This window comes from Kogia breviceps, chromosome 6 (assembly GCF_026419965.1).
Source record: "Kogia breviceps isolate mKogBre1 chromosome 6, mKogBre1 haplotype 1, whole genome shotgun sequence".
Lineage (NCBI taxonomy): Eukaryota > Metazoa > Chordata > Mammalia > Artiodactyla > Physeteridae > Kogia > Kogia breviceps.
This window is the reverse complement of record NC_081315.1, coordinates 101,014,880-101,042,525: the sequence shown is the minus strand read 5'-3', so window position 1 is coordinate 101,042,525 and position 27,646 is coordinate 101,014,880. Positions and strand designations below refer to the sequence as shown.

The following is a 27,646-nucleotide window of genomic DNA, read 5'->3' as shown; positions in this document are numbered from 1 at the left end:
GGCGCAGTGGTTGAGAATCTGCCTGCCGATGCAGGAGACTCGGGTTCGTGCCCTGGTCCGGGAGGATCCCACATGCCGCGGAGCAACCAAGCCCGTGAGCCATGGCCACTAGGCCTGCGCGTCCGGAGCCTGTGCTCCGCAACGGGAGAGGCCACAACAGTGAGAGGCCCGCATACCGCAAAAAAAAAAAAAAAAAAAAAAAAAAAAAAAAAAAAAAAAAAAAAAAAAAGAAATGTATTTGGGCCCCTCTTGTGTACTAGCCTCCATGTGAGTGAACAAAACACCAAAATCCCTCCCTCATGGAGGTGACCAGTGATAAAGTAAACTATGGACAGAAAATATAGTATATCTGATGATACAGGTGCTATGAAGGAAAACTAAGAAAGGAAGGGGGATAAGGAATGCTAGAGGAGGGGAGAGCTGAAATTTTAAATAGAACAATTAACAAAGACCCCCCAGGAAAGTGATATTGGGCAAAGATCTGAAGATTGGGATTGTAGGAGTGAGCTCTGCAGAGATATGGAGAAAGAGCATTCAAGACAGAGGGAAGAGGGCTTCCCTGGTGGCACAGTGGTTGAGAGTCCGCCTGCCAATGCAAGGGAGCCGGGTTCGAGCCCTGGTACTGGAAGATTCCACATGCCGTGGAGCAACTAAGCCTGTGTGCCACAACTGCTGAGCCTGTGCTCTAGAGCCTGCGAGCCACAACTGCTGAGCCCACGTGCCATAACTACTGAAGCCCGTGCGCCTAGAGCCTGTGCTCCACAACAAGAGAAGCCACTGCAATGAGAAACCCACGCACCACGAGGAAGAGTACCCCCCGCTCACCGCAGCTAGAGAAAGCCCCTCACGCAGCAACGAAGACCCAATGTAGCCAAAAATAAATAAATAAATAAAGTAAAATAATTTAGAAAACAGAGGGAACAGCTAAATACTAAGGCTCTGAGGTAGGAGTGTGCGGAGTGTTTCAAGACAGAGCAAGAAAAAGTCAGTATGACTTGAGGGGAGCAGATGCTTGAAATTAAAATAATGAAAAGGTTGCAGTTGTTGGTAATGGCAAGGTCTAGGGAACAGCCATGAGGATAGATGGATAAATATGGTGAAAGACAGGTTGCTGGAAAAGAGTCATGTTGGAGACTGAAATAGTGAGCCAGGAGTTTAAGTCTTCCAGAAAGGGGTGAAGTGACTTAGGTGTATGTAGATTAACTGCAAGAGGGATGCAAATAGGCCACATTTCTTTCTTTAAATGAAGTGTTTACTTGTGCAAGTTTCTTTTATATGTCTTTCTGCAGCTGTACTCAGTTATATAGCCAGCTTAATTTAATCACTACATTTGCTAAAGAAGCGAAATATTTAAAGGTGGTATGTTGCCAAATACCTCTAATGCATTTTATTTAATAAATTGTTTTGTTATTCAATTACCAAAATAGTATATCTTAGAGAAAACTGGACTTGATCTGTTGAGTGTTTTTTAAGGTCTCTCCTATTAAATTCATTAACATTTATTTATTTTTATTAACATTTATTTTGTTACATATTATTATATATATCACATATATATAATATACCACTATTATATATTAACATATTTTATTATATAACACTGTTTTACATATTATTAACAAAATATCATTCAAAATACATACATCTATGAAATCATTTTATCCTCAGGGCTTTTTATTACTTTCACTGGTACATCAACAAGATTTCTATAATATTTAATAATCATTTCTTAAGAACTCGGCGTATAAGTACATTTAGCATCGCCTCTAAACATTTTTTATTCTTCATTTACTTGTTGGATTTATATTATATTATAATTATATATATTTATATTAACAAAATAACTTTATATTAAGTGTTATAGCTGTGCAGCATAGTGGCTAAGCATATCTCCTTTAGAATGCTGGATGGCTTGTATTTTTTTTTTTTTTTTTTTTGCGGTACGTGGGCCTCTCACTGTTGTGGCCTCTCCCATTGCGGAGCACAGGCTCCGGATGCGCAGGCTCAGCGGCCATGGCTCACAGGCCCAGCCACTCCGCGGCATGTAGGATCTTCCCGGACCGGGGCACGAACCCGTGTGCCCTGCATCGGCAGGCGGACTCTCAACCACTGCGCCACCAGGGAAGCCCGGATGGCTTGTATTTGAATACTGGCTGTAACTCACTGGGTACATAGAGCTAGTTACTAATTTCCCTGTGCTTCAGTTATCTCATCTCTAAGATGGGGATGAGATTATTCCTCTCCTGGCTTTGTTAAAAACACAGAGTAAACTTTCAAGAGATATTACAATAAGACCATGGCAAATTCTTCTCCTGATACTTATCAATGTGTATGATTTTGGACTTTAATTATCCCAGGGAATTTTTATGCCCAAGATCCTCAGAATATGGTTTCCCCCTCTTCTTACTTTTTCATTAACCTTTTACAAACTATTGTATTTCACTAATTCTTATTTCCTCTCTTCACTAACCAGCTCACAAATTCCACAGGGGTCTATAGTGTAAGGCTTGATTGCTGTATTTGCATTTCCTACAGGCTTTTCTTGGACTGATGTTAAGTGTCCAGCACAGTACCTTGCATTTACCACTGGTTTTCAGTGAAAATGTGGCAACCTCTGCTTTCTCTTTACTGTACTATCTTTAAATTTGCTTAGTGTTTTAATTCTCAAGTACACATGGTTTTTCATTTATAAGTAAGTATAGCTCTTTAACATTTATTTGGATAGTAAGTCTGCCCATTGCACCTTTTTCATGATAGCCATCATGTAGGTTTCTATTTTGGATATTTTTTCTCTTTAGTAGGAGTTCTGTCTTCTGCTTTCAGCAAGGGCAGAAGAAGTCAAAGACTGGCCAGCAGTGGTTGCTGTATCTTACTGTCCCAATATTGAAACACCAGAGTGAAACTGGGTTTAGTATTCTTAGCCTTCCTTCTTGTAGCAGGTACAAAAGCTGCCATAAGGTTTCCCTGTTGTTTCAAACGACTATAAAATATTCTCTATCAGCATAACTGTACTGTATATAGAATGCCAAATATAAGCCATGTTTAAGAAAACTGTAGAAAAGCTACCCAATTTGTCATCCTTGGTATTTGGAAATTGTGCATATTACTCATGTATTTATTTTCTTTTCACCTGAATTATTTTTATCTTGATTTTTAAAAATTTTCCTTCCCTCTTATGAGTGTAGCAAGATTCTCATTGGCCCTCTTGCAGTTTGTATCTTTATGTGATGATACTCCTTTCCCTCATTTTTATAGATTTTGGCCCTGTTTTCTTGGCTGCCATCCAGTTGTTCGGTCCTGGTCTTTGGACTTTTGATATTTTAAATCTCTTTTTCCTTCCTACCATTTCGATCTCACTGTGTGTAAGAAAACTATTCAGCCCTAGTATTGCTATACTGTTTTGTAGAGAAATCTCATCCCCATCATATCAAGTATTTATTATAATATTTTTATGATAGTCCGTATACCCAATTATACCTACCCTTACAGATTTCTGACATCCTTTTGTGATTTTCGTCTTTTTCTCCCCTGTACCCAAATTTTCTCATTAATAGTAAACATCTGTTTTCTTATCATGATCTTAAAGAAAACAGAATGATTTGTTGGAAAAGAAAATTTTCCCAGTGTAAGTATCGCACACTGTCTAGCTAGTCCTCCTTTTGTGCTATTTGAACCAACCTTTGAAACAAAAGACCCAAGTGAACAACCTACTTAATTACTCACCCTTTGATTCTAATGTGGGTCTCCCACAGTTCTTACACATCCTGTTTCCTTTTTAGATCTCGATGGGTTCAAAATGTGAAACTCCTTCAGTATTCAAAATAGCCCTTTGGGTGTCTCTTCGAAGCCATACCTTTTATTCATCTCAGTTGTATCAGCGGCTGGCACATGGTGAACATTGAACAAGTAACAGCTGGATTCAGTTTAATTGGGCACGAAGCCTAGAATCTGGCAAAGTTCCTGGCACATAATGAGTGTACGATACCTATTGCTGAATGCATTACTTGAATGATATTCAGTTGAATATCCCAAATTGGTGCCACCTTGATCTGACAATTTGTTCCCTAAAGCCCTCTGTTCTCTTATTCTTGACCTTAAGATACATATTATTGTCGCTCTACCCTTTCTTAACGCCTTTACCTCCTTGAGCCTGACAATGTAGAATTCTCTCTTTTGTTCTTTTATTTTTAAAATGGTTTCTTCTCTAATTGTGTTAAGTTTTTTAAAAAATCTATATTCTACACAAATGAATTTTTATGTTATACCCTATAACTATACCACTGGAATCTATACAAATGAAATGTCGCTTTGTACAGTATAGCACCCAGCTTTATTTGTTCTCTTAAGAATTTTCTTCATATTTTGTAATATATCCCACCTCTCACTGACATCTTAAAAGGGAACAGCTTTTTCCTCACTCTGATTCATCTCTCTTGCATTATTTTCCTCCTTTCCAAACAGAAATCATGTACAGCTGCCAAACATATTAGTTATTTTAATTCTTATTTTGGCTTTTTCCTCCACATTTTATGACATCATTTATTTCTCTTCCAAAAGAATACTTCTGACTCTTTAAAGTAATTTATGCCCATCCTAGAGAATATTTTAAAAATAAAGACAGTATATATAGATTCAAATTCAAATGACCTCTGGACAGTAAGTCATTTACCATCTAGAGATTTTCCACTTTTTTTTCTATGTATATATTCTTCTAAACAAAGTTAAAATTATACTATAATATATTCTTTTGTATTATCCTCTTTCAAACTTAGTGTTGTATCATGAAGACTTTCATTTCACTAAATATTCTTCAGAACATGATTTTTATCAATGTGAAATATATATTTAGCCAATCCCCTTCTTTGGAACTTGGATACACTTTATTTGTATTTAATTTTTCACTGTTATAAATTATTCCATGAACATTTGGCAGATAAAATATTGTGTTTGTCTCCGAGTTTTTTCTTAAACTCTTGAGAGAAACTACTAAGTTAAAATTTATATAAACATCTTTATGACTCTTGATACATGTTGTCAAATTGTTCCTCTAAAAATATAATTTCTGTCTTTTCCTACACATAATTGTGGTCCTCTGCTTTTGGGGCCTGAGAATAGAGGGGCATCATTGCAGATCTGTGGTCAATAGCCAACATGATGAGTCAATCATTTTCATTTATTTGCTGTTGAAATCCCCTCATTTCACCCTTTCTGTGAATACATTAATTTATTCCTGTGCTAATTTATTACTTCATTTTACTCTTCAAACAATATTCACTCATCAATCCAATGTTAGAACATCACTGTGTGTCAAAACCTAGGCACCAGGTATACTGAAGTAATTAAGTCATGGTCCCTGCACTTTGTGGCTACACTTAGTGGCTAATCAGAGGTAGGGACATGAGGATACACTCCTATTCATATTTCTTTGGGGAACATACATTTTAAAAATTCTCCTGTATCAATATTAATGATCACTGTCTTCACAAATCTTACATTTCTCATGAATATACATTATATGTTTAAAATGAAAATTTTACACTTACGTGGATTCCTTTCACTGTTTTTCCATTATGATAATCCTAAACCTCATCCCTTTAAAGAACAGTAGGTTCCACATTTACTGTTCTCCTTTATTATATACTGTGTGCTCTCATTACATGTGAACTGTGTGTGTGTGTGTGTGTGTGTGTGTGTGTAGAAAAACATGACAATTTAACAGTGGACATTTCTATGAAAGGGGAATAAAATTATAAATTATGTTAATTTTTGTTAATTTTTTTTGGTTTTCTATGTTTTCCAAACTTTCTACCATAAGCATATGTCTAATCTATAATCAAGGAAAAAACATTCGCAAATTGAAGTTTGTTTACTCAGCTATGGCTTTTATGACGTATGGAGCTTACTCCTATATGCCTGAATACATATGTTTGGCTGAATTTGTTTTGCTGGTTGATGTCTAATTTTTTTGTTTGTTCAAATCATGTTTTTCCAGTGTCCTCTATGGAAATAAAATCACAGAACTCCCAAAAAGTTTATTTGAAGGACTGTTTTCCTTACAGCTACTGTAAGTATTTGATTGTTTCTGATCTGTTGAACCCAAATATATATTTTAGCCAGTGTACCATCTCATATTTTCATGGAGGCTTCAGAAAAATTTGACCCAAAATGACATAGTTTAATGAAATGGAAAAGATTAGTCTAGTGGAGCTAACATTGATGATGGTTATTTATTTGAAGACACAACACTTTGAAATTGTTCCCAAACCTTTCTTTCCACCTTGTCATAAATGTGGGCATCCTGGCTGTTCTGTCATTTATAGTTTGTGGAATCCTTGCCCTTTATGAAATTTCTCTGGTTTGACTTACTTATAGTTGGAAAGGAGAAAGACTTGGTAATATGTTTATCTACCTTTGTCCAAAGAATCTGAAACAGTGACAATGCTAGAATAACATCCCCCAACACAAAGATGGTGTTTAGTAGCCTAGGACAGAGTGGTAACACTCAAACTAATCTTTAGTGAGAGAATTATCTGTCAATTTCCTGGATTTTTATCTTTAAAGACCACTCTGTTTAGAGAATAGCTACAACTTATTTGTCTTGAAAGAAGTATTTATGATACATATTTATAAGAATGACTTGACCCGAGATGTCTTAATTAATGCTCATATGAAAATGAGATTTAAAAAATAGGCTAATAATAAGATTGTTAGTGTTGGACCATCAAAATCTATTCAAATCACCAAACACTTATAGGGTATCTCATTTGGGGTACACACTGACCTAGCTGCTGGGGATAAAAAGATGAGTATGATATAATTTCTTCTCTCAACTAGTTCACAGTCAGTCTACTTTAAAATTCTTAAGTTTAGAATGCTATTTTCTCTTTTGGATGTGTGTATTTGTTGGAGTTGGGGTTTGAACCACTTACTTGGTAAAAGTTTATTCCTGATCTCACAAACAGCCCAAAGGTTGATTTTTTTCCTTACTTGATAAGTGTATGTTTATATATGTTTATAACTACATCCTATTATCCACATTTTAAACTTTTCATTATTATGCAGAAACATATTTTATATCACAACACAGTTCATACACACAGACACACAAATGAAGCAAATCATTAACAAAACTATTCAACCTCACTATGTATAGTACTGTCAATTCTGTTCCATTCTCTCTCTCTTCTTAATGCTACATAACTCAATAAATTGATTTTACAATAGACCAATCAGTCATGATAAATACTGACCTTTGTGACCTAGTGACTTTATTTGGGCATCAAATTATTTTTTAACCCTTCATTTGCAGTGAAGTTAGCAAATATTGTTTCTGATCTTGAATAGGATGACTCTATACACATTATAGGTATAGCTAGGTACTGTAGCCAAGTGTTGCCTATTTGTTATTTACTTTTGTGTCATTTTTTCACATTTTCTTAGCATTATTCTCCTCACCATTCACTTATACATTCTCTTGCTACCACTGTCCTGCCTAGTACCAACACTAAAAATGGCACCTTTTTCGTTCCACACACACTTAGTGGTAGTTGATGTAACAAGTGGGTTGATAAACACTGGGAATCTGTATGTAGATAAACCTTACTAAAAAAGCCAGCTTTGCCCCTCTGCCTTAAGTTCTGTCTCTAGACTAAGCCTGCCAGAGCTAATGTGGCACAATTGACTCTTTATGGATAGTTGAGAATTTGGTTAGGTTAAACACCTTAGATCTGCTTGAACAGATGAGATATTGAGGAGAAGAAGTAGGTAAATGGAAGGAACAAAAGAAAGTAGTGTTCGGTACTTTCCCCCTGATTTCTGGACCACCTGAATGTAAAGTAAGTACAAAGTGCTCAGAACGGCACTTTCTTTAGTTGTCTTCCAGGCTCCGCATCTTTTCCTTGTCCTTAGCATTGTGCTCTCCAGCTCCTTTCTTAGTTAGCTGACTAGTTAGGGAACATGGCCAGTGGGCCGTGTGTTGTGGCCCCAAGTGGGGAGGTACAGGATTAATCAGTCCACACCTCAAACCATGCCTCTAAGCTCTTAAGAAAGCATTATATAGATCACAGAGAAAGCCAAACCTGCAGTTTCTGAAGGAGGATAAAAAAGAGTACAGCAGGGAGAACCATCACTAGAAAGTCCTGGCTTTGCATGTGCAGGGAGTTGAGGTCTTAAAAAGGCAAGTAAAACTGGAATACCCTGAATTACAGAGATTCTGTTGGGCAAACGGGGAAAGTTTTCAGTGTGTTAGATAAGAAAGCATCCTACCCAAACCACATAGCACATGTTTTTTGAGCTGCTAAATATTTGTTGAAGTCCTAAGTATCAAAGCTCTGAACTAAATGGTAACAGAGAAAAAGAAGTATCAAAAAGAATTCTCTGCCCCTGGAGGGCTAAACTGTCTTTGGGCAAACATGAGGGCCTGTATAAAATAGTTGACAAGACTAGGTAGCACTGACGGCCTTCCTAGAGGAAGGAATACATTAGTTGGGTGGCAGTTGTATTCTGGAAAAGTCTTGTTCTGGAGAAGGTGAGCCTTCTGTGAGACCTTGATAGGCCAGAAGGTTGAGGCAGGTGGAGGTCAGGCAAGTATAGTCCCAAAGGTGAGGAAAGCGTGAATACAAGTGCAGACACAGGGACATATAACCTACAAGAATGATGTTTGCCCAAGTATGATCTGTAAACCACAGTTCCACGGAATATGGATGCAGAATACCACTGGTATATATGAGGAAAAGCAAGTTTGTGGGATATTATGTTAAACCAAGTGAAATGGATATGTGTAATGCAGAATGAGGGTCTTCGTGTGATAATGCCACTCTCCAAGAGGGTTATAAAGTAGTCGTTCAACAACAGATATTTATTGAGCACCTAGCACATGCCAGGCATGTGGGAGACAACAGAGAACAAAATAGACTAATATCCCTGTTGTCTGGACCTTGTACCCTTCGGAGAGGGTTCATGCAAATGGCAGTCAGCGAGAACATAATAAATAAGCAAATCACACGTAACAGAAAGAAATGTGTATTTAAGAAAATAGAAAAAGTAGATTAAAGTAAAGCTATTGAGATGCTAAGGATAGGGGAGGGGCAAAGACAGGCTGACGGTATTGGAGGGAGTGGCCAGGGAGGCTGAATGGAAAAGGTGACATTGCAGCGGACTCGAAGAAGCAACATAGTTAACCAGGCAGACATCTGGGAGAAGAGCCTTCCAAGCAGGGAAGAGAGTCTGGCAAGACCTGTGTGGCTGGAGCTGAAACAGCCAGGAATAGAAAACTTGGAGGTTGTAAAGTTCAAAAAAGGAACCAAAGATCCCATTGGGCATTACGAGCTATTGTCAAGTCTTGGGTTTTATTCAGAGCAAGCTGGGAGTTGTTGCATTGTTTTGAGAGAGGAGTGATGTAATCTGGTCTATGTTTAGAAGTCTCACTACTGCTACCGTTTTGAGAATGGACTGAATTTCTTTTTCACAGAGCAGCTCCAGGGACTAATGTTTTATGAGAACTTTATGGCCCCCTTGACAAAAGAAACTGGCTCTCACCCACCTTTGTCTATTGCTGTACTTCTACACATCCCAGAGAATATATTTAATAATTTTTGTTGAATAAATGTATAAGTACCACTAGATTTAGGCAATCCAATCATTAGACATGACCCATGCTTTATCTGCCATGACCCCAAATCTTCAGCCTGTGATACCTCAATGATTACTTAATGTTGAGGGTAAAAGAAATGGATTTCTTGATTGGGTTTTCTCAAGAACAACAGAGTCATGAAGATGGGTTAATGAGATGCTACACTTTAATTCTACGACTATTTAATCAAACAGATTATTGAATGCCAACAAGATAAACTGCCTTCGGGTAGATGCTTTTCAGGATCTGCACAACCTGAACCTTCTCTCCTTATATGACAACAAGCTTCAGACCATCGCCAAGGGGACCTTTTCACCTCTCCGTGCCATTCAAACCATGTATGTATATAGGATTTGGATCAAACGTGATGACCATTGTATTCACTCTGAATTTGAGACTTGAGTTCATTGCAAGTCATGTGTAAAAGTGTTCTGTATGTGTTTCTGAAAGGCATTTGGCCCAGAACCCCTTTATTTGTGACTGCCATCTCAAGTGGCTGGCGGATTATCTTCATACCAACCCAATCGAGACCAGTGGTGCCCGCTGCACCAGCCCCCGGCGTCTGGCAAATAAAAGAATTGGACAGATCAAAAGCAAGAAATTCCGTTGTTCAGGTAATTTCTTACTTTGTGTGACATTTCCCCAGCGTTACCCAAAACAGTAGTGAGATGTAGAGACAGCTGGCCTTGAGCTGAATTACCAAACATTGCAGAATCGTATTTCTTTTTTTTCTACCCATGAAGGAAAAGAACTGTAGACGCAATTCATATAGCACTCCTACATGTAACCTTTCTAACACACTATCCAGCAGAAGAAATAAAGAAAAAAAGACGCCTGGATACTTCATACTATAATTCCAGGGTTTGAATTTAACAGGGGCCTTTTAGCTAACTTTTAGCTTACAGCCTTTAAAAGGCTGTAAGTCTCACATTTGTTGTATTGTTTTTCACTGAGCAATGGTAAAGTAATTAATCATGTTTCCATTTCTTTAAGAAAGTGAACTGAGATTTGGTTACTTGATTTGCTCAGACTCTGAAGTAGGGGGAAAAAAAGCTCCAGATTCCTTGCTTCTCACACCGAATGCCATTTTCTTGTTTTGCATTCTCTCATTTCGAATAGGAGTGTGAGGATACATTTTTTTCCCAAAAGGCCATCTTTTAACACTTCCGGAATATTACATTTACTTATAAAAAGTGAAATGTAGATGCATTTAATTAATATTAAAGGGAAAACTTACTTTGTTGAAATTTACTGTTTGCTTAGGTATAATCTTTCCTATTTTCTCATAATAAAGTGCATTCTGTATGTTTTGGGTAGTATGCTACGTAACTATTCCAGGAGTTATTTCACATTCAGCAGTTAATTTATACTAAGAAGCTAATATCAAAACAAAGCCCTTTATTGTCCATGGTTCCAGATGCATTTCCTACTCACTGTACGTGATTATACTTCAGCCACTGCTGTGAATATACATTTTTCACTTAATTATCTATAGTAACTTTAGTCCATTCTTAATCTAATATAACTCATATCTCTGCTTGCTGACATTCAGGTGCATCTTCTATTTTTTTTCTCTTTTTTTATTTAGCTAAAGAACAGTATTTCATTCCAGGTAGGTTTTGCTCGGTAGTAGGACTAACTGCAGACACCTTTTCCTCACCTTATAAAATGTAGCTTCTAAAACTTTGATATGCATGCTTTGGAAAATCCAGTGGGTACTCTGTAGCTAGATTTCCTTCTGCATAGATCACTTGTAGCTGTTTCCTGAAAACCTGACCTTTGCATGCAGCTTCTGATGTTAAACATATTACTATTAAACTCCCACCTTTTTCTCTCTCTCTCACTTTGGCACATTATCTGAAATTTCTCACAGTAGCTAAAATGTTTCAATCTATGGCTTTCTACTTAAATAATTTTCTCTCCTTATGTTGTATATCTGCCCTTTCAACCTGTTTTTAAAATATAGCATCTTAAGCTGGTTTTAAAGACAGAGACCTTTCTGTTGTCAAAGAACTAGTTCTACATGAAATCAGTTTCAGACACACAGAACTATGTTTTCCATCATGAGATTTACTTTTTTATAGAGATTTTTTTATACTAAAAAAGTATCCCTTACTTTTTGCTTTACTTTGCTTGCTGTTGCTTCACCTTTTATACCAAAGCAGCAACTTCCTGCTGATTTATGTGCAGTTGTACTTTGCTTGTGATTTAAAATTCTTACATCCCTGGAGTCACAGTATAATAACTCCATGAAAACAATATTGGCATCCATCCTGAAAGCATCAGAAGTTCATGGGCACCAAGTGCCTTGGATAACTTAGGCAGATGAATGTAATGTTTCTGAGAAAAATAATTGAAATGTTTTACCACTGCAGTCTTAACACTATCAAGGCTGATGATTCTAGAACTAGCTCTTTGAAATATGTTTCTTTACTTATTTTTTCCTTGCCTGCCAGTTGTGTAAAATGCCTCTTGACTTGTTTGTTTTAAACCATTATATAAAAACACATGTTAGTAGTTCATTGGCTACATTTACAATATCCTGGGTATATTCTAGACTATAATATATCTTAATAGTTATAAATTTTAAAAACTATTTATAAAGTGTTAGTATGAAAAAACATACTTATTTTCTTAAGAAGAACTCTGGGTTTGGTCTCTATTTTAAGGAGATATGCGTTGCTTGCCATGGTTGAATTATAATATGAATAATTGTATACATTTAACAGATTTTGTTTCATTACATATTTTGACTTGAATGATCAGTAATATATGTATTACACTGGCTGCATAAGAAGTAACATGTTGAAAAGAACAGTTGATTGGCCTTCATTGGCAATCTTTAAAATTCAGTGTTTTTACCCAATTATTAAGTAGAAAGTCATCTGATAGCTATTACCCAGAGAAAGCCATTTTGAAAAACAGAACCCCTATAGGGTAAAAACATCGATATTACTTAAATCCCCAAATTAGAGAAGTGAATATAATTATCAAATTATTCAATCTGTCACATTTAAATATACTTTATCAATAATTTAGAAATTAATATTTCAAATTCACCAAATAAGGAACAAAAGCCAGGTTGTTTTCATAAATTCTGTTAACAGTTTTGCCCTCTTATTAACAGCAGCCAAAATAGGTTTGGGGGAAAAAAAAAAACCAAAAACTTTTATATCAAATATCATGGCTTAAGTGTCAATTTCTGGTCATTCAATTTACATGATTTAAACAAATAATTATAGAAGTCAGGACTCAGAAGAATTCTTTGGACCTCTCCTCCCTTTTTTTTTTTTTTCCAGATTTTAATTAAAATAGGAGCTTGCCTAAAGAGCAACCATAAAATAAACATTGCCATTGCACTGAATGCAGATTATTTTCAATGTAAAATACCTCGTGTATTATCACTTAGATTTTGTTCCTTGCATTTCCTTATTTCACTTTTTAAATGAAAGCTTAAACTACAATACAACAGATCCTCAATAAATGCCACAGCATTAATTGGCAAATGTAATGAAACTGTTATATTCAGCTTTGCAAACTTCTTCCGAGATCCTGATTCCATTTCAATTAAGTGACATTATTTATAAGTTGGAAAGATCATTACGAAGCATGTAAGCCACAACCTAAGGTTTAATCCAAGTGTTCCAGTGATAGTCCTTGAAGATCTCACGATTAGTTTTTCACTTCATTTTACATGTCTACTTGCCTACCACCATTCTGGATAGCATCTAGAGATTACAGTGAGCATTCAAAGAAAATTTACCTTGTGGAGACTTCAGTTTTTTAGAGGAATTGACAAGAACTTAATTTGTGCTGTGCATCTTGTATGCCGTTGCTTTTCCTGTAAGACCACTGTGCTTCAAAAAATGATTATGGAAGTTTACAAAGCATGACGATTCTTGTCACACCAGGCCATTCCCTGATAATTGCCACAGTAAGGGAGGAAGGAAGAGACCTGAGTGAGTTTTATATACGTGTATGTGAATCTTAACTGGGTTTACTGTCTTTCTTTCCTTCTTGGTGATCTTTACTTTTGCAGGAGTTCACCATTTTGGCTGTAAGTAAAAGTGTCTGATCTGAAACATGATATCCTCCCTTTTCAATCCTGATGTATCTTCTTTTAGTCTCACTCTTTTGCACCCTTTTTTTTTTTTTTTTCCAAGAAGAAACCACAGATCTTTTGAGCCTCTCTGTTGTCCTTGTAGCGCACCTTCAACTTCTTCCAGGATGTTTTTCCCAAAAGCTGTTGTTTCCATTCTGCAGTTCTGAGGAACGTTGGAGGCACCTTTCAGTATAGCCCCTTCTTTGTGTTTCCAGGGAATCTTCGGTAGTAATACTCTTACTATGGTCATAAACATTCTGCGGGGAGAATGCATGTCATGTAAACAGTATTACGTTTCCAGAACGTCTGTAGCTTTTCTCCTGCTTCCCTTCATCTTTCCTCTTGGTCTTACCTTTGGCCTAGTGGATGGTGTAGTGGTTATGTAGCGAGATTTTCTGTTGTGCTTGATCTAACCATGTGGTTGCCAGGTATGAGTAAAACATGGTTCCGTCAAGCACCATGGAACGTCACGCAGCTTTCTACAGCATGACAAGCTGCTGAGGCTTAAATCAGGATTTACTTGTTTCTTTTTATAAAATCAAAACAAAAGAGGGCTTTTTAAGCATTTCTGAAGATTATGTGAGAGGGAGAGAATAATAAAAGACCATAGAAAATTAAAAAACCTGAGTCCATCTATTTGCCTTGAAAGCCCTAATTGAAAATGATATCTAGGCATATGTTTATTACTGGATACATTTTAAATTCTTGACTCAGAGAAAAAATAAACTTTTTCACGACTAGTAGCCATTGTGTGATTAGCTGTCAAATAGTCTAGAATGGCTCATAACTGGATCAGCAGAAAGTACAGCTGTGAAAAGCTCAACTCTGTTAATGTTTTCCTGTCCTGTGAATCTGGTTACTCTTTTTTCCAGCAAATTCCAAGCCCTTGTTTTAACCCTCTCCTGACATCCATTGACCAAAATTCCCCAAGTTGTCTCCCTGCTGCATAATCTATAGTTACCTTACTTTTTTCTTCCTACAAATAAACAAATATTCTAACCTTCAGACTCAGTATCTTCTTTTCTGGCTTGAATCCTCAATAGGTACAGAAGATTATCGATCAAAATTAAGTGGGGACTGCTTTGCCGATCTGGCTTGCCCTGAAAAGTGCCGCTGTGAAGGGACCACAGTAGATTGCTCCAATCAAAAACTCACCAAAATCCCAGACCACATTCCCCAGTACACTGCAGAGCTGTAAGTTCATCTCCCAACAAAATCCGGTTTGGAAGGGAAGGAATGAAAGCATCAAAGCATTGGGATTTTTGTCTTGCCCTTTCATTCTCAATAATTACATTAATTTTAATTGACACACACTGGCATAACTCTTCTTTGTACAAGTATATGTATTAGAGGTTTTCTTACTTCATCTTTCTGGCCCAAGATACAACTACAGAAATTAACTCATCTCTCAAAAATTCAGTTAGCACTTAGTAGTGCTAATAATAACACATTCATTTGATATTTATTTCTTAGATATTACTTATGTCCAAACCCATTTCTAAGCACTTAATAGATTTTTAATGTAGTCTTTTCAACAACCAAATAAAATAGTTTGGAGTCACCATTTTGAATCTGTGTTAATTATGAATTCAATCAGAGTCCATTTTTTATCAGCTATGCTACTTCACTGACTCACAAGCGGAAGGATTCAATGTTTACCAAGTATGAAGCACAAAGGATAGTTTTTTTCTGAACAATGGATATCATAGCAGGGAAAGCTAAAAAGACAGAGTGTAATCAGATCCATATTTATAACACTAACATAGGGCCTAGCACATACGAGGCTCTAAAATATGTTTGAATCATTTATAGATTCTGTGCCCATGTATGTTGGCCTTCACTGACTTTATTTATAAAAGTATGACACTTAATATTAGTGTTTCTAAAAATCCAAGAAAAACCCAGTGAAACCTCATCATTTTTAGAATGTCTTAGCAATGTTTATGTCTAGCACCATCTGGTATTTTTCATTAACTGCTTTGCAATGTTGGTTGTCTTTTTGTGCATGTATAATTCTCTTGTCTTCAACTAGATTATAGCCCCTTGATGACAGAGATTGTGTTTTATAGTTTATCTCCCACAGTGCCTATACTCATGCCTGTTACTTAATGAATTTTAAGCAATTAGAATAATTTAAAATAATATAATGCTTTCAAACAGATGGCAGAAACTGACTACCTAGTGCTTATAATGATGCTTTAAAAAATTTCTCTTAGTTCATGAAGCTATTTCATAGGTCCAGGACTTTAGAAATGCATGGAGACTGTGCAGTAAAAACCCTGAACTCTCTACTTACTATCATGTAGGAAGTTACATTTATTTCCAATAATACTACAAACAATAATTCAAATTTTATCTTCCAGCATGATAACACTTTAAATAAGTTTACTTGTCACTCAAAAATTTAGAAATTCATATCTAATTCATCTTTCAGCAAAGGTTGTGTGTGTTTTAAGAAATTAAGATTTTTTAAAAATTATACCTTTAAAAATCAGTACTGGGAAGAAAATATTTGTAAAACATATATCTATATCTATCTATCTATCTATCTAGATAGATAGATAGATAGATAGATAGATAGATAGATAGATAGATCTGCTCAGGGACTCATATCCAGAATACATAAGGAGCTCTTACAACCCAACAATTAAAATGTACCTTACCCAGTTAAAAAGTGGTCAAATTATTTGTATGGACATTTCTCCAAAGAAGATATACAAATGGGCAACAAGCACATGAAAAAATACCCAGTATCATTAGGCATGAAGAAAACGCAAATCAAAACCATAATGAGAAAAAAAAAAAAACCATAATGAGGAAGCACTTCACATCCAGTGGAATGGCTTTTTAAAAAGACAGTAACAGGTGAGAGAAATTGGGCCCCTCATACATTGCTGGTGGGAAGGCAAAACGCTGCAGCACTTTTGAGAAACAGTTGGGCTCTTCCTCAAGGAGTTAAACATAGACTTACCATGTGACACAGCAATTTCACATCAACGTACATAACCAAGAGAATTGAGAACATACAGCCATACAAAATCTTGTATGCCAGTGTCGTAGCGGCATTATTGATAATGATTAAGAAGTAAAAGCAACTCAAATATCCATCAGCTGATGAATGGATAAACACATGTGGTATGTCCACACAATGGAATGTAATTTGGCCATAAAACAGAATGAAGTACTAATCTGTGCTAAACATGGAAGAACCTTGTAAATATTATGCCACGTGAAAAAAGACAGACCCTAAAGGCCACATTTTGTGTGATCCCATTTATAAGAAATATTCAGAATAGGAAAATCCACAGAGACAGCAGGTAAATTAGTGGTTGCCAGGGATTGAGGCAGTGGGGGGCAGCAAACTGAGAATGACTGCTAATGGGTATGGGGTTTCTTTTTTGGATGATGAGTATGTTCTGGAATTAGGAAGCAAAGACGGTTGCACAAGCTGGTGAATATTTTAAAAACCACCGAATTGTACACTTTAAAGGGGTACATTGTGTGGTGTGTAAACTGTATGTCAGTAAAGCTGTTGATACGTATTTATGGAGAAGTGACTAGAAAAATACATCCTAAAGTGCTTTTGGAGGCAGGGGTAATAGTGGAAAAAAAAGTTTGAGAAACTTTGTTCTAGAGATTACTGAATGAGAGTTGGTTTTGAATTTCGATGATTGGCTTTCTTTACTACGTGCTTCTTAATATGTTTTATTTTGGTCATTAAAATATGGGATAAATTGGAAAAAATCTGTACTTCCCACCAATTTTCTGTGATATGTGTCCTATATTTTGCTTTAGGATATTCATTAAATAATGTTATAATTCTGTACGAGAAATAAAATGTAATCTCTTCCTGACTGTTGGGAATGAAACTTTTCTGTTTTTCCTAGACGCCTCAATAATAATGAATTTACAGTGTTGGAAGCTACAGGCATCTTCAAGAAACTTCCTCAATTACGTAAAATGTAAGCCATATCTTAACCATCTTTTAAAATATCTGTAGTGTTGTGTTTTCTTATACCTTTGCAGTTTTGTTTAGATTTCTTAGGAAATTGGAAAATATAAAAGGTTCAGAGACATGTCTGTACAGTGACTACCTATGACATGAATTTAGGGTAAACTCTAAGAGGAACCTAAGTAATTGGCTCTTTCCTATGTATTCCAGTGATGGCAACCATGTTTTCTGTAGCAGAACCCTACCATCTTACCTTAACTCAGACAGCTGGTTTGTTATGTGGCCACAGCAGGAATCCAGCAAACTAAGTGCATTAGAGATGAGTTCAGTAATGTTTTGTAACTTCCTTTACTGTTCCCCAAACCATGCTGTTGTTTCTCTTTCAGCACGTTCATGTCAACTGTTTGACTTTTTGCTTCATTAAACTTTCATTAGAAGATAGTCAAAATTAATGATTGGTAAACTGGCTTGATAGCTCATTTGTGTTATTACATGTCCGCAACTCATATTTTAAAATAAGTTTATAAGCTCAGCAGTTTCAAAAACACTCCGACAGTAACCCTCCCCCACCCAAGGTGGATGGAAATACGGACAGGACAGAGGCCAGGAATGAGGGTCCGTGGAGCACCCTCCACATAACAGGAAACATCAGGAGAAGGAAAGAAGCATACTTCTGTGATATCTGTGCTTTCATATATGTAACTGGTCCACAGTTACATAGGCTATAAGTGGCAGAGCAGACTGAAAGCATTTCCTGTGCACTTGACCCACATATTATATACTGCCTCCCAGAGAGTTTCTAAGTTCTTAACTGTCCTCCTTTTTCACTGATGTTAACTGCTTTTTCTTTTTAGTTCTAAGATGCTTTTCAGTTCAATACATATTTATTCAGCAGCTGCTATGTGCAGTGCTCTGAAATGAATAAAATGGTACCTAAAAATGATCCTTGTTCTGTGGGCATCCCTGGTCTTGGAGTGAGCCTTGAGAAAGAGAGAGAACCTATAGGAAGATGTTACCTCAACTGGATGTTCTTGCCCTCTGGGCAAGCCTTTAGTATTTTGTATCATACAAAATACTGGCAGTTAAGTTGGTTGTTTTGACATATTATTACATGAGAAGTTTAACTGGGAACAATCTCATATTCAGATACATTTCTGATGCTATCTAAATGCAAACATATTTTAGTCTTTCCTTCTTTTCTCTATCCAGTTGTCTTCTTTGAGTCATTAATTCATTCAACAGTTTTAATCGGGCACTTCTTTGAAAAGTTTCTTAGTAAGTGTGGGCAAACATAAAAGTTTACACAACTCAGTACCTCACCTCAAGAGTTTTATATCCCTGGGGGCCCTGGCAGATCATTGATCAGGCTGGTACATTTCAGCATAGATATTTCTCCTTTGTATTGTTACCACTTTGGCCTGATGGAATCGGGAAGTGGTGACTTTTCAGAGCCTTGGGAGTGCCAGGCAGTGAAGAGCTTAGAGTTTTTGTGTAAGACCTTCGTTCAGTAGAAGAAAATGATCAGACATGTTGTCTCAGTGCCCTGGTTGTTAGAAAGAAATTGTTTCAAATATTTGTTTCAACCATTTTTATTTAGAAACTTTAGCAACAATAAGATCACTGACATTGAAGAGGGAGCATTTGAAGGTGCAGCTGGTGTAAACGAAATACTTCTCACGAGTAATCGTTTGGAAAATGTTCAGCATAAGATGTTCAAGGGATTGGAAAGCCTCAAAACTTTGTAAGTATTCTTATTTGCATTGTGATTCTTCTACCACAGGATTGTAATTCCCAGGTCATTATATTCCTAGTAGGGAGAATAGCTCCTGCTCTTCCTCATCTCCCCGATCTCTGCTCTGTCTCTCTATATCTGTCTCTGTATCTGTCTCTCTCTCTCTGTGTATCTCTCTCTCTCTCTCTTTCTCTCTATCACACACACACACACGCACGCACATTTTGTAGAGGCAAACGTCCCTGGGGCTTCCCTGGTGGCACAGTGGTTAAGAATCTGCCTGCCAATGCAGGGGACATGGGTTCGAGCCCTGGTCCGGGAAGATCCCACAGGCTGCGCGTGGAGCAACTAAGCCCGTACGCCACAACTACTGAGACTGCGTGCCACAACTATGGAAGCCCACACACCTAGAGCACATGCTCTGCAACAAGAGAAGCCACCACAATGAGAAGACTGCACACTGCAACTAAGAGTAGGCCCCGCTTACTGCAACTAGAGAAAGCCCACGCAGCTACAAAGACCCAACGCAGCCAAAAATAAATAAATAAAATAAATTAATTTATTTTAAAAAAAAACAGTCCTTGACTCTGATACCTCTGATGTCAGTATGCTGCTTTCAAATGATCAAAAGAACCTCTCCTGGCTGTTGAATCCTCAACAAAAAAGATTATCTTTGCTCCAGTGCTTGTACAGATCTGGCTCCTCTTTTCTTCCTCAGAGCAATCATTCTCTTTCCTTTTCCTCAAATACCTCCACCTAATACTCTCTCTTGGCCCAAGGTCGCTAGCTTCAGAACCCACTCCAACACCTGCAGCAGAATAAGCCTAGCTGGAGACTGCCTTCATCTACCCCTGCAAGGTCTTAGTGAAAAAGAGAGAAATTTGCTGGTGGTATATCTTTTACTGTCTATTTCAAAGAAAATATGCTAAGCGTATGTCTACTTACTCAGCAGTAGGGAGGTTGGGAAAAAGAAATCCTATATGTTTCCAGAAGGTTGTTGGCCAAGGAAGAGGGGGCTTGAATTGACAAGTAAAGACAATACTTTGAGTTACTTGAATTTTCTTCTGTGTGTATGTGTAGTTTTCATAATCTCTAAAGCATAAAATTATATTTGACAAAAGTGGTGGCGTAAACATTGGAAGAGACACCAACGAAACTCTGAAGCCTTTGGAAGACACGAAGGAAATTATTTGTAACCAAGACACACCCTTGGGAATTGCAGTGGAGAGAGGCCAAGCTCTACTGTCTCCCCCAAACCCTCACCCTGCCCCGTGCAGCCACCAAGAGCCATGCGTGCCCAGGGTAACTGAGAGCCAAGGAATTTCATTCCCTGCCCTTTATCAGATGTAGAGGGAGAAGGCATTTCCCCAGCCAGCAGCATCCCCAATTCACATCCTACTCAAAAAAGCCCCTGCCCATGAAAGGAGAAGTGTGTTCTTTGAGCTTCCTGGGGTAGCCTGGAGCCGAACCATCCAACACAGCCAACCTGCCACCTGCTGACTGCTCCCATGGGCTCACTAGGAGTCCCTTCGAAATGCAAAATGTAATGCAAATATCCCTTTTAAAAGACCAGATATCACTTTGGTCTTTTTATGGAGGAGATCCTGGGAGTGTAGAAAGCGGACAGAGAAGATATACCACAGGTGGTTATATCTACTCCTGCCCCTATTCCCCTCCCCCAAGCTGCCTCAGGTAACTCAGCAAAACATAAATCCTGCAGCAGGCAAAAGCCTCCCTTCTTAAATAGTAGCCAAGTGACTGTTGTAACTAGGAACTTCTCCTTAAGGGGGCAGTGTGTGTTGGGATGGGGAGGGGAGGATGAGGGGTGAGCCTGTAACTACCTACATTAGATAGCCTTGGGCTGCTGTAACAAGATAAGTGACTTAAGCAACAGGAATTTGTTTTGTCATTGTTCTGGAGGCAAGAAGTCCAAGATCAAGGTGCTGAGAGGTTTGGTTCCTGGTGAGGACTCTTTTCTTGGCTTGTAGATGGCTACCTTCTCGCTCTGTCCTTGCGTGGCCTATCCTCTGTGTGTGGGGAAAGAGACCTCTGGTGCCCCCCTTCCTCTAAGGACACCAGTCCAATCAGATTCGGGCCCCACCCTAAGGGCCTCATTTCACCTTAACTACCTCTCTAAAGGCCCTGTCTCCAAATACAGTCATATTGGGGGTTAGGGCTTCAGGATATGAATTTTAGGGGGACACAGTTCTGTCCATAACACCACTCCAAAGAGTTTATCAAAGTATTTTTTTCTGGCTAGGTCCAGTCACTGGACTCTCTGTGAGACAAGTTCTCTAAATTCAGCCTTCTCCTTTGTTATATTTCTAGCAATGTTTTTGTGCCTCTTGTGTTTTGGCACCTGAGACAGACACCCACTGACTCTCTACTTAATCCCACTGTACCTCAAGGCAGCAAAACAGATCATTTAGACCAAGCTAGGAGTATTAAAAGGCCTTCTGTGGGTTTATTGGGACATAGCTATTGCTTTAAGTGGTCTCTTTCAGCCTGGAGCTATAAAGATTTTGACAAGACCCTCCTCACTGCCTGTAGACTTCTCAACCCTTTAGGACTAGTAAACCTCTTAGTTTGTACATGTACATATTTCAGTGGGTCTTTGAACCCCCGACGTTGCAGGCAAAATGTGGTACATATGTGTGCTTGTGGATTTTTCCAGTGATGGAAAGCAAAGCTCTTTTCGACTTTTCCCAGGAGTCCGTGACTCCAACAAGATTAAGACCAAATGTTCTTTACTATTTATGACAAAGGATAGTACTGATAGGACTACTTTTCTGTTGTGCATTTGTTTCCTAACATAAAACAATGCCTTGATAAGGAAGGCATTATCCTTTCTTGTTATCTGCAACTTAGCAGAATGCAACAGCTGATATTTCTTATTTATTATAGGACAATCTAGAATTTTAAAGGAATGCTTTGTTATTTTTGCAGTCTTCTAGCAGGGTGATCGATCCATGTCTAGAAGAGTTAAGGAAAATATTAACTTTTCAGAAATTCTGAATAAACTTTATGGCAACTGTTCATCTTTACATGGAATTTTTAAGAAGTTTTTCATTCCTTTTCTAAGCCCCACAAATAAGCATGTTGGGAAAAGAATTGAGAAACAAGCTAAAATTTTAGCAGTGATGAAGAAATGACAAAAGTGTTAATCCTGTTAATGGCAATGACTAAAGAAAAAATGGTCAGAATTTTTTTCAAGAGAAATTTTATTGTGAACAACTGGGATCTCTTAAGTATTGCCTCCTTTTCAGTCTAAACTCAAAACAAATCATTTGTTCAGGCTTTGTGGAAGCTCAGTCAGGTCTGCCTCCTCCAGCCCGTGTTGACATCGGCTTGGCTGTAAGTCCCTGAGATGCCCTCAATTCTTCATTTTCTGTGGCAATTGATTCTTTTTTGCCTCCTTTCTCTTCAGCAGCAAATGTAATGCTTCTTAGAATGTATAAATCATGGGGCTTCAAGGGCTTAGAGAGCTGTAGGTGAATTAGGACATTATGTAATAGAGCAAACATAATTGTATCATTAAAGGAAAACATTCTACCCTCACTAGATGGGGTTGTAAGCTGGTGCTGAGGCTCATGAGTTTTTGTAACTGAATGTTATCACTGACAACTCTAAGCATTTTTTTCTAGCACAAGGTTCTTAATATAGTCAGCTCTCCATATCCACGTGTTCTGCATCTGCAGATTCAAGCATCCGCGGTTAATGCAGAACCCGCAGATATGGAGGGCCACAGATTTTGGTATATACGCAGAAGGTCCTGAAACGAATCTCCCAGGGATACCAAGGGATGACTTGTACATATCTACAGCAATTCCTAATGACAGGAGAACATTCAGAAAGCAGGAATGAATGCTACACGTTTGCAAACAGGGGTTGTTTCGGTCTTAAAATAGGCAAAATTGATTGCCTGATATTTTATCTCCATGATGATGTTGTATTTTTTTCCCCTCAGGATGTTGAGAAGTAATCGTATAAGCTGTGTAGGGAACGACAGTTTCACAGGACTCAGTTCTGTGCGTTTGCTTTCTTTATATGATAATCAAATTACTACAATTGCACCAGGGGCTTTTGATACTCTCCATTCTTTATCTACTCTGTAAGTATGAAAAATAGTCTTCATTTATGTATTAATTGAGCCAGTGTATTATATTTATTACTTTTATTGATAACATTTTAATGCATTACTAAGCATTTCATAAAAACGAGATCAAAGACTTAGACTTTTTTTAAAAACGACAAATTTGTTCATGTTAAACTTATTTTAACTTTTCTAAAAACATTGCCTACTATCCTATATTAAAATTTAACAAAAATAATGGTATTTTTCAGTCACTTGTTTTTATAACAATGTGATGTGGCTTAATTTATAATGGTAATCTTATAATTTGATTGAGAATTATTTTATTCTTTTACAAATAAAAGAAATGTAGATTTGTTTTTCCCAGTGCTCTCACATTGGAGTCTTCACAATATAAGTATTATAAAAACAGAGTTGATAGGGTTATTGCCAACAAACTGTACTCAAAAAGATCATTCACAATGACAAGAGATATATTAGGATGACCAGACCAACAATAAAAGCTCATCAGAGGGCATTTACTGTGATATTAAGAAGACAGAGTGAAGTAAGTCAGAAAGAGAAAGACAGATACCATATGCTAACACATATATATGGAATCTAAGAAAAAAAAAAGGTCATGAAGAAGCTAGGGGTAAGACGGGAATAAAGACACAGACCTACTAGAGAATGGACTTGAGGATATGGGGAGGGGGAAGGGTAAGCTGTGACAAAGTGAGAGAGTGGCATAGACATATATACACTACCAAACATAAAATAGATAGCTAGTGGGAAGCAGCCACATAGCACAGGGAGATCAGCTCAGTGGTTTGTGACCACCTAGAGGGGTGGGATAGGGAGGGTGGGAGGGAGGGAGACGCAAGAGGGAAGAGATATGGGAACATATGTATATGTATAACTGATCCACTTTGTTATAAAGCAGAAACTAACACACCACTGTAAAGCAATTATACTCCAATAAAGATGTTAAAAAGAAGATATTAAAGAAATAGGCTGAGCCTATCCAAGAGCACATTTTATGTAGACAGTTGGAGAATAAAGAATATTTTTAGGTCTACAGATAGAACTCTGAAAGTGTCAGAAAACAAACAAACTTTCCAAGTGTTTCAGGCCCCTTGTATATCAGTATTTAAAAAGCAGTGTTTGAAATGATAAACCTTATAACTGATATGGCTTCCTGGTAATGGTGGCATCTAAAAATACTAATTTAACTGAAAAGGTAGTTAGAAGGAAAAAAATCATGTTCAACATAGCTCAAGTCCCTGAAGAAATAATTTGAGGGAAGCATCCATCCATCAGTAAGATACTTAATCCTCTTTCCACATAAAATGTGACATTTTCCATCAAGTGACTAATTTGTGCATATTAAAGATGGCATGTTTATAAATAATGGGATTGTCAATAGGTTTGTGCTGAAGTGGTGAGATGCCAAAAGTATTGAGATTTGTAGAAGTAAGTTCATTTTTATAACTGGCATTTAATCAACTCAGCTGTCAGTTCAGATGGGAAACCTATTCTCTGGAGCAAATAAGAGATGGAAATCTTGAAATGACAAATTAATGAAATAGCTGTTGTCAGGTTAAACTCAATAATATAAGGTAATCAGCCTTCATCTTTATATTAAATTACTGCATTATCAGTGTAGGCAAGTTTGACAGTAAGTCAGATCTCTGACAAGTTTAAATTATCTCTAAATGAGATACCTATCAGGATTCATTGCCTAAACCCTGAATTGCCACCTTCACTTTATTTTTCATATGAAATTATTTGAAGCATTCTTATATGAAAATATTGTTCTTATTTTTTAAGTTCCAAACATAGATATTTCAGTCAAAGAACGCATCCCATATGTTGTGTGTGATTGAACATGAATTGGGGGTGGGGTGAATACAAAGACTAAGAAGGAATCATTCCAACAGATACAGTATGGGAAAATGGTAGCATGGGGTTTTGAGAAGTCAGAAAACGAACCTCTAAACTGAGCTCTGCATTGTTTGCATGTGGCGCTTAGAAACCTCTTGGCCAATCCTTTTAATTGTAACTGCTACCTGGCTTGGTTGGGAGAATGGCTCAGGAAGAAAAGAATTGTAACGGGAAATCCTCGATGTCAGAAACCCTACTTCCTCAAAGAAATCCCCATCCAGGATGTTGCCATTCAAGACTTCACTTGTGATGATGGTAAGAAAGCCTGGCCAGGTCTTTGACCACCAGACACTCTCTGGTGATTGTTCTGATGCTGTGGGGCATAATTAGACAGTACATCATAGTTCAGGCAATGAATAGTTATTATGCATTTTTTTGCTTTGTTTTTGTTGTTTTGTTTTAGCAACAGGGCACTTACTTGCTCAGACTGTACTCTCACATCTAGCTCTACTTGGTTTGTGTTTCTGAATGTTTCAGAAGATTTTCTAATTTCCAACTTGTGGTTGATACTATTTAAATAGCTTCATTTTTGTTTTTCTTTACTATTCTAAGCATCTCTTTTAGTAACTACCATTTAACTACCAATGATAAAAGCAGTTGACTCATAAAATAGAAATTCTAGTAAACCTAACAAGAATAATAGTTTTCACTTTTTAGTACTCTCTGTATATCATCACATTTAATTCTCATAATAGCCCTGTAATGTAGGTAGAACATAGGTTCTATAATTGTTGGCAATAAATGAGGAGCTAATTTGAGCTGTATATTTTCAAATTAGGGGCCCATATACTTTTTACTAACCATGTAAAACGAATCTGTCCCTTTATGTCTCTTCATGTCTGTCTCTTTTCAATTTCAACATAACTCAGTTTACATATTCTAATTAAAAGTATAATTTGTATAAACAACTGAACAAAGAACACAACATTATAATCATATTGATAATACAAACTGTGAATTGTTTTCTGGAATTCTGCCCTAGGCAGTCTGAAAAGAGACCTGCACAGAATGTATGGTGTCGATTTGTAAATACTTAATGTCCTATACATAAGTCATCATATGGCTGAAGACTCTTGTGTTTGTTAAGCTAAAGGCATAAAATCCCTTCTAGCATCTTCAAAGCCACAAATCTGGGTTTTCTTGTATTTCTTTTGGCAATTTAGGAAATGATGACAATAGTTGTTCCCCACTCTCTCGCTGTCCTATGGAGTGTACCTGCTTGGACACGGTGGTCCGATGTAGCAACAAAGCCTTGAAGGTCTTGCCCAAAGGTATTCCAAGAGATGTCACTGAATTGTAAGTAGAGCTTGTCTTTCCCTTTCCTGAAGGATTAATATTTCACACACCAAGGGAAATGGAGACCAAACAAAACTCTTTTGAGTCTTGTTTGCAAATTACATTCATTCTGTGGGCCATTAATTAGTATCATGGAAAACCCTAAGCAAATAATATAAAAACTAGTTCAGGTCCCCTTGGGAAAGGCTGGTTGTGTGTTTCTCTTTGTTTTTCACCGTAGGATTTCTCAGACCCTTTATTATGCTAATGGACAGTGTGAGCTCCAAGGTAAACTCTAAGGTAGTTCCCATACTTGGTTGTCTCCATAGCCCTTTTCTCATGGAGTATCTCGCAATGCTCATGTTCCATCAAATGCACCTTGAGAAATGCTATGTATTTAGTTTATCTACGGTGACTGGGATGTTTCATATGATTGATTATTCTTTACCATGTGTCCCCTTGGAGAATATCTCACACAGGGGATACATAAATACATGGGGTGTGGAAGGAGCTGACATAATCTTTACCCTTAAAAGGAGATACTGCCCTTTGGACTTGAATCAGAGTCCCTTAGATCATAAAGGGCATGGAGCCAATTATCCCTAACATTTTCAGAACTGATATTTACAAATTACATAGCCAATATAGACATATAAAGATACTAAGCACCACGCACACTTCCTTAGCTGCCTTATGCTTTATATGTGGAATGGAATAAACCTAAGCATTAGCTGCTTTAACATTGGTGCATGCAGGCTCCATTTCATTCCTTTATCTGTATACGAAGAACCACGGACAAATGCTTGATTGACATGCGATTGACATATGCGATTGACATATGCGATTGACATGCGATTGAGTCATTTTGCCTCTGTTTATTTTTTTCTGTGTGAAACCACGTATCAAAAATGTAATTCATGCAGATGTTTACCTGTAAT

At 37.2% G+C, this 27,646-nt stretch overlaps 1 protein-coding gene across 4 annotated transcripts in view; it reads left to right on the top strand.

Moving 5' to 3' along the window:
- SLIT2 (slit guidance ligand 2) overlaps positions 1-27,646 on the top strand; it is a 404,520-nt gene that overhangs the window by 294,977 nt on the left and 81,897 nt on the right. For 3 of the 4 annotated variants that reach the window (XM_067036353.1, XM_059066473.2, XM_067036354.1), the window contains 10 exons: positions 5,993-6,064; positions 9,826-9,969; positions 10,082-10,245; positions 11,220-11,243; positions 14,777-14,927; positions 17,621-17,695; positions 19,283-19,426; positions 23,385-23,528; positions 25,522-25,688; positions 26,597-26,729. In XM_067036353.1, the coding sequence (XP_066892454.1) occupies positions 5,993-6,064; positions 9,826-9,969; positions 10,082-10,245; positions 11,220-11,243; positions 14,777-14,927; positions 17,621-17,695; positions 19,283-19,426; positions 23,385-23,528; positions 25,522-25,688; positions 26,597-26,729 (1,218 nt within the window). The remainder of the gene's footprint in view (positions 1-5,992; positions 6,065-9,825; positions 9,970-10,081; positions 10,246-11,219; positions 11,244-14,776; positions 14,928-17,620; positions 17,696-19,282; positions 19,427-23,384; positions 23,529-25,521; positions 25,689-26,596; positions 26,730-27,646) is intronic. The other variant, XM_059066475.2, reaches the window with a different exon arrangement.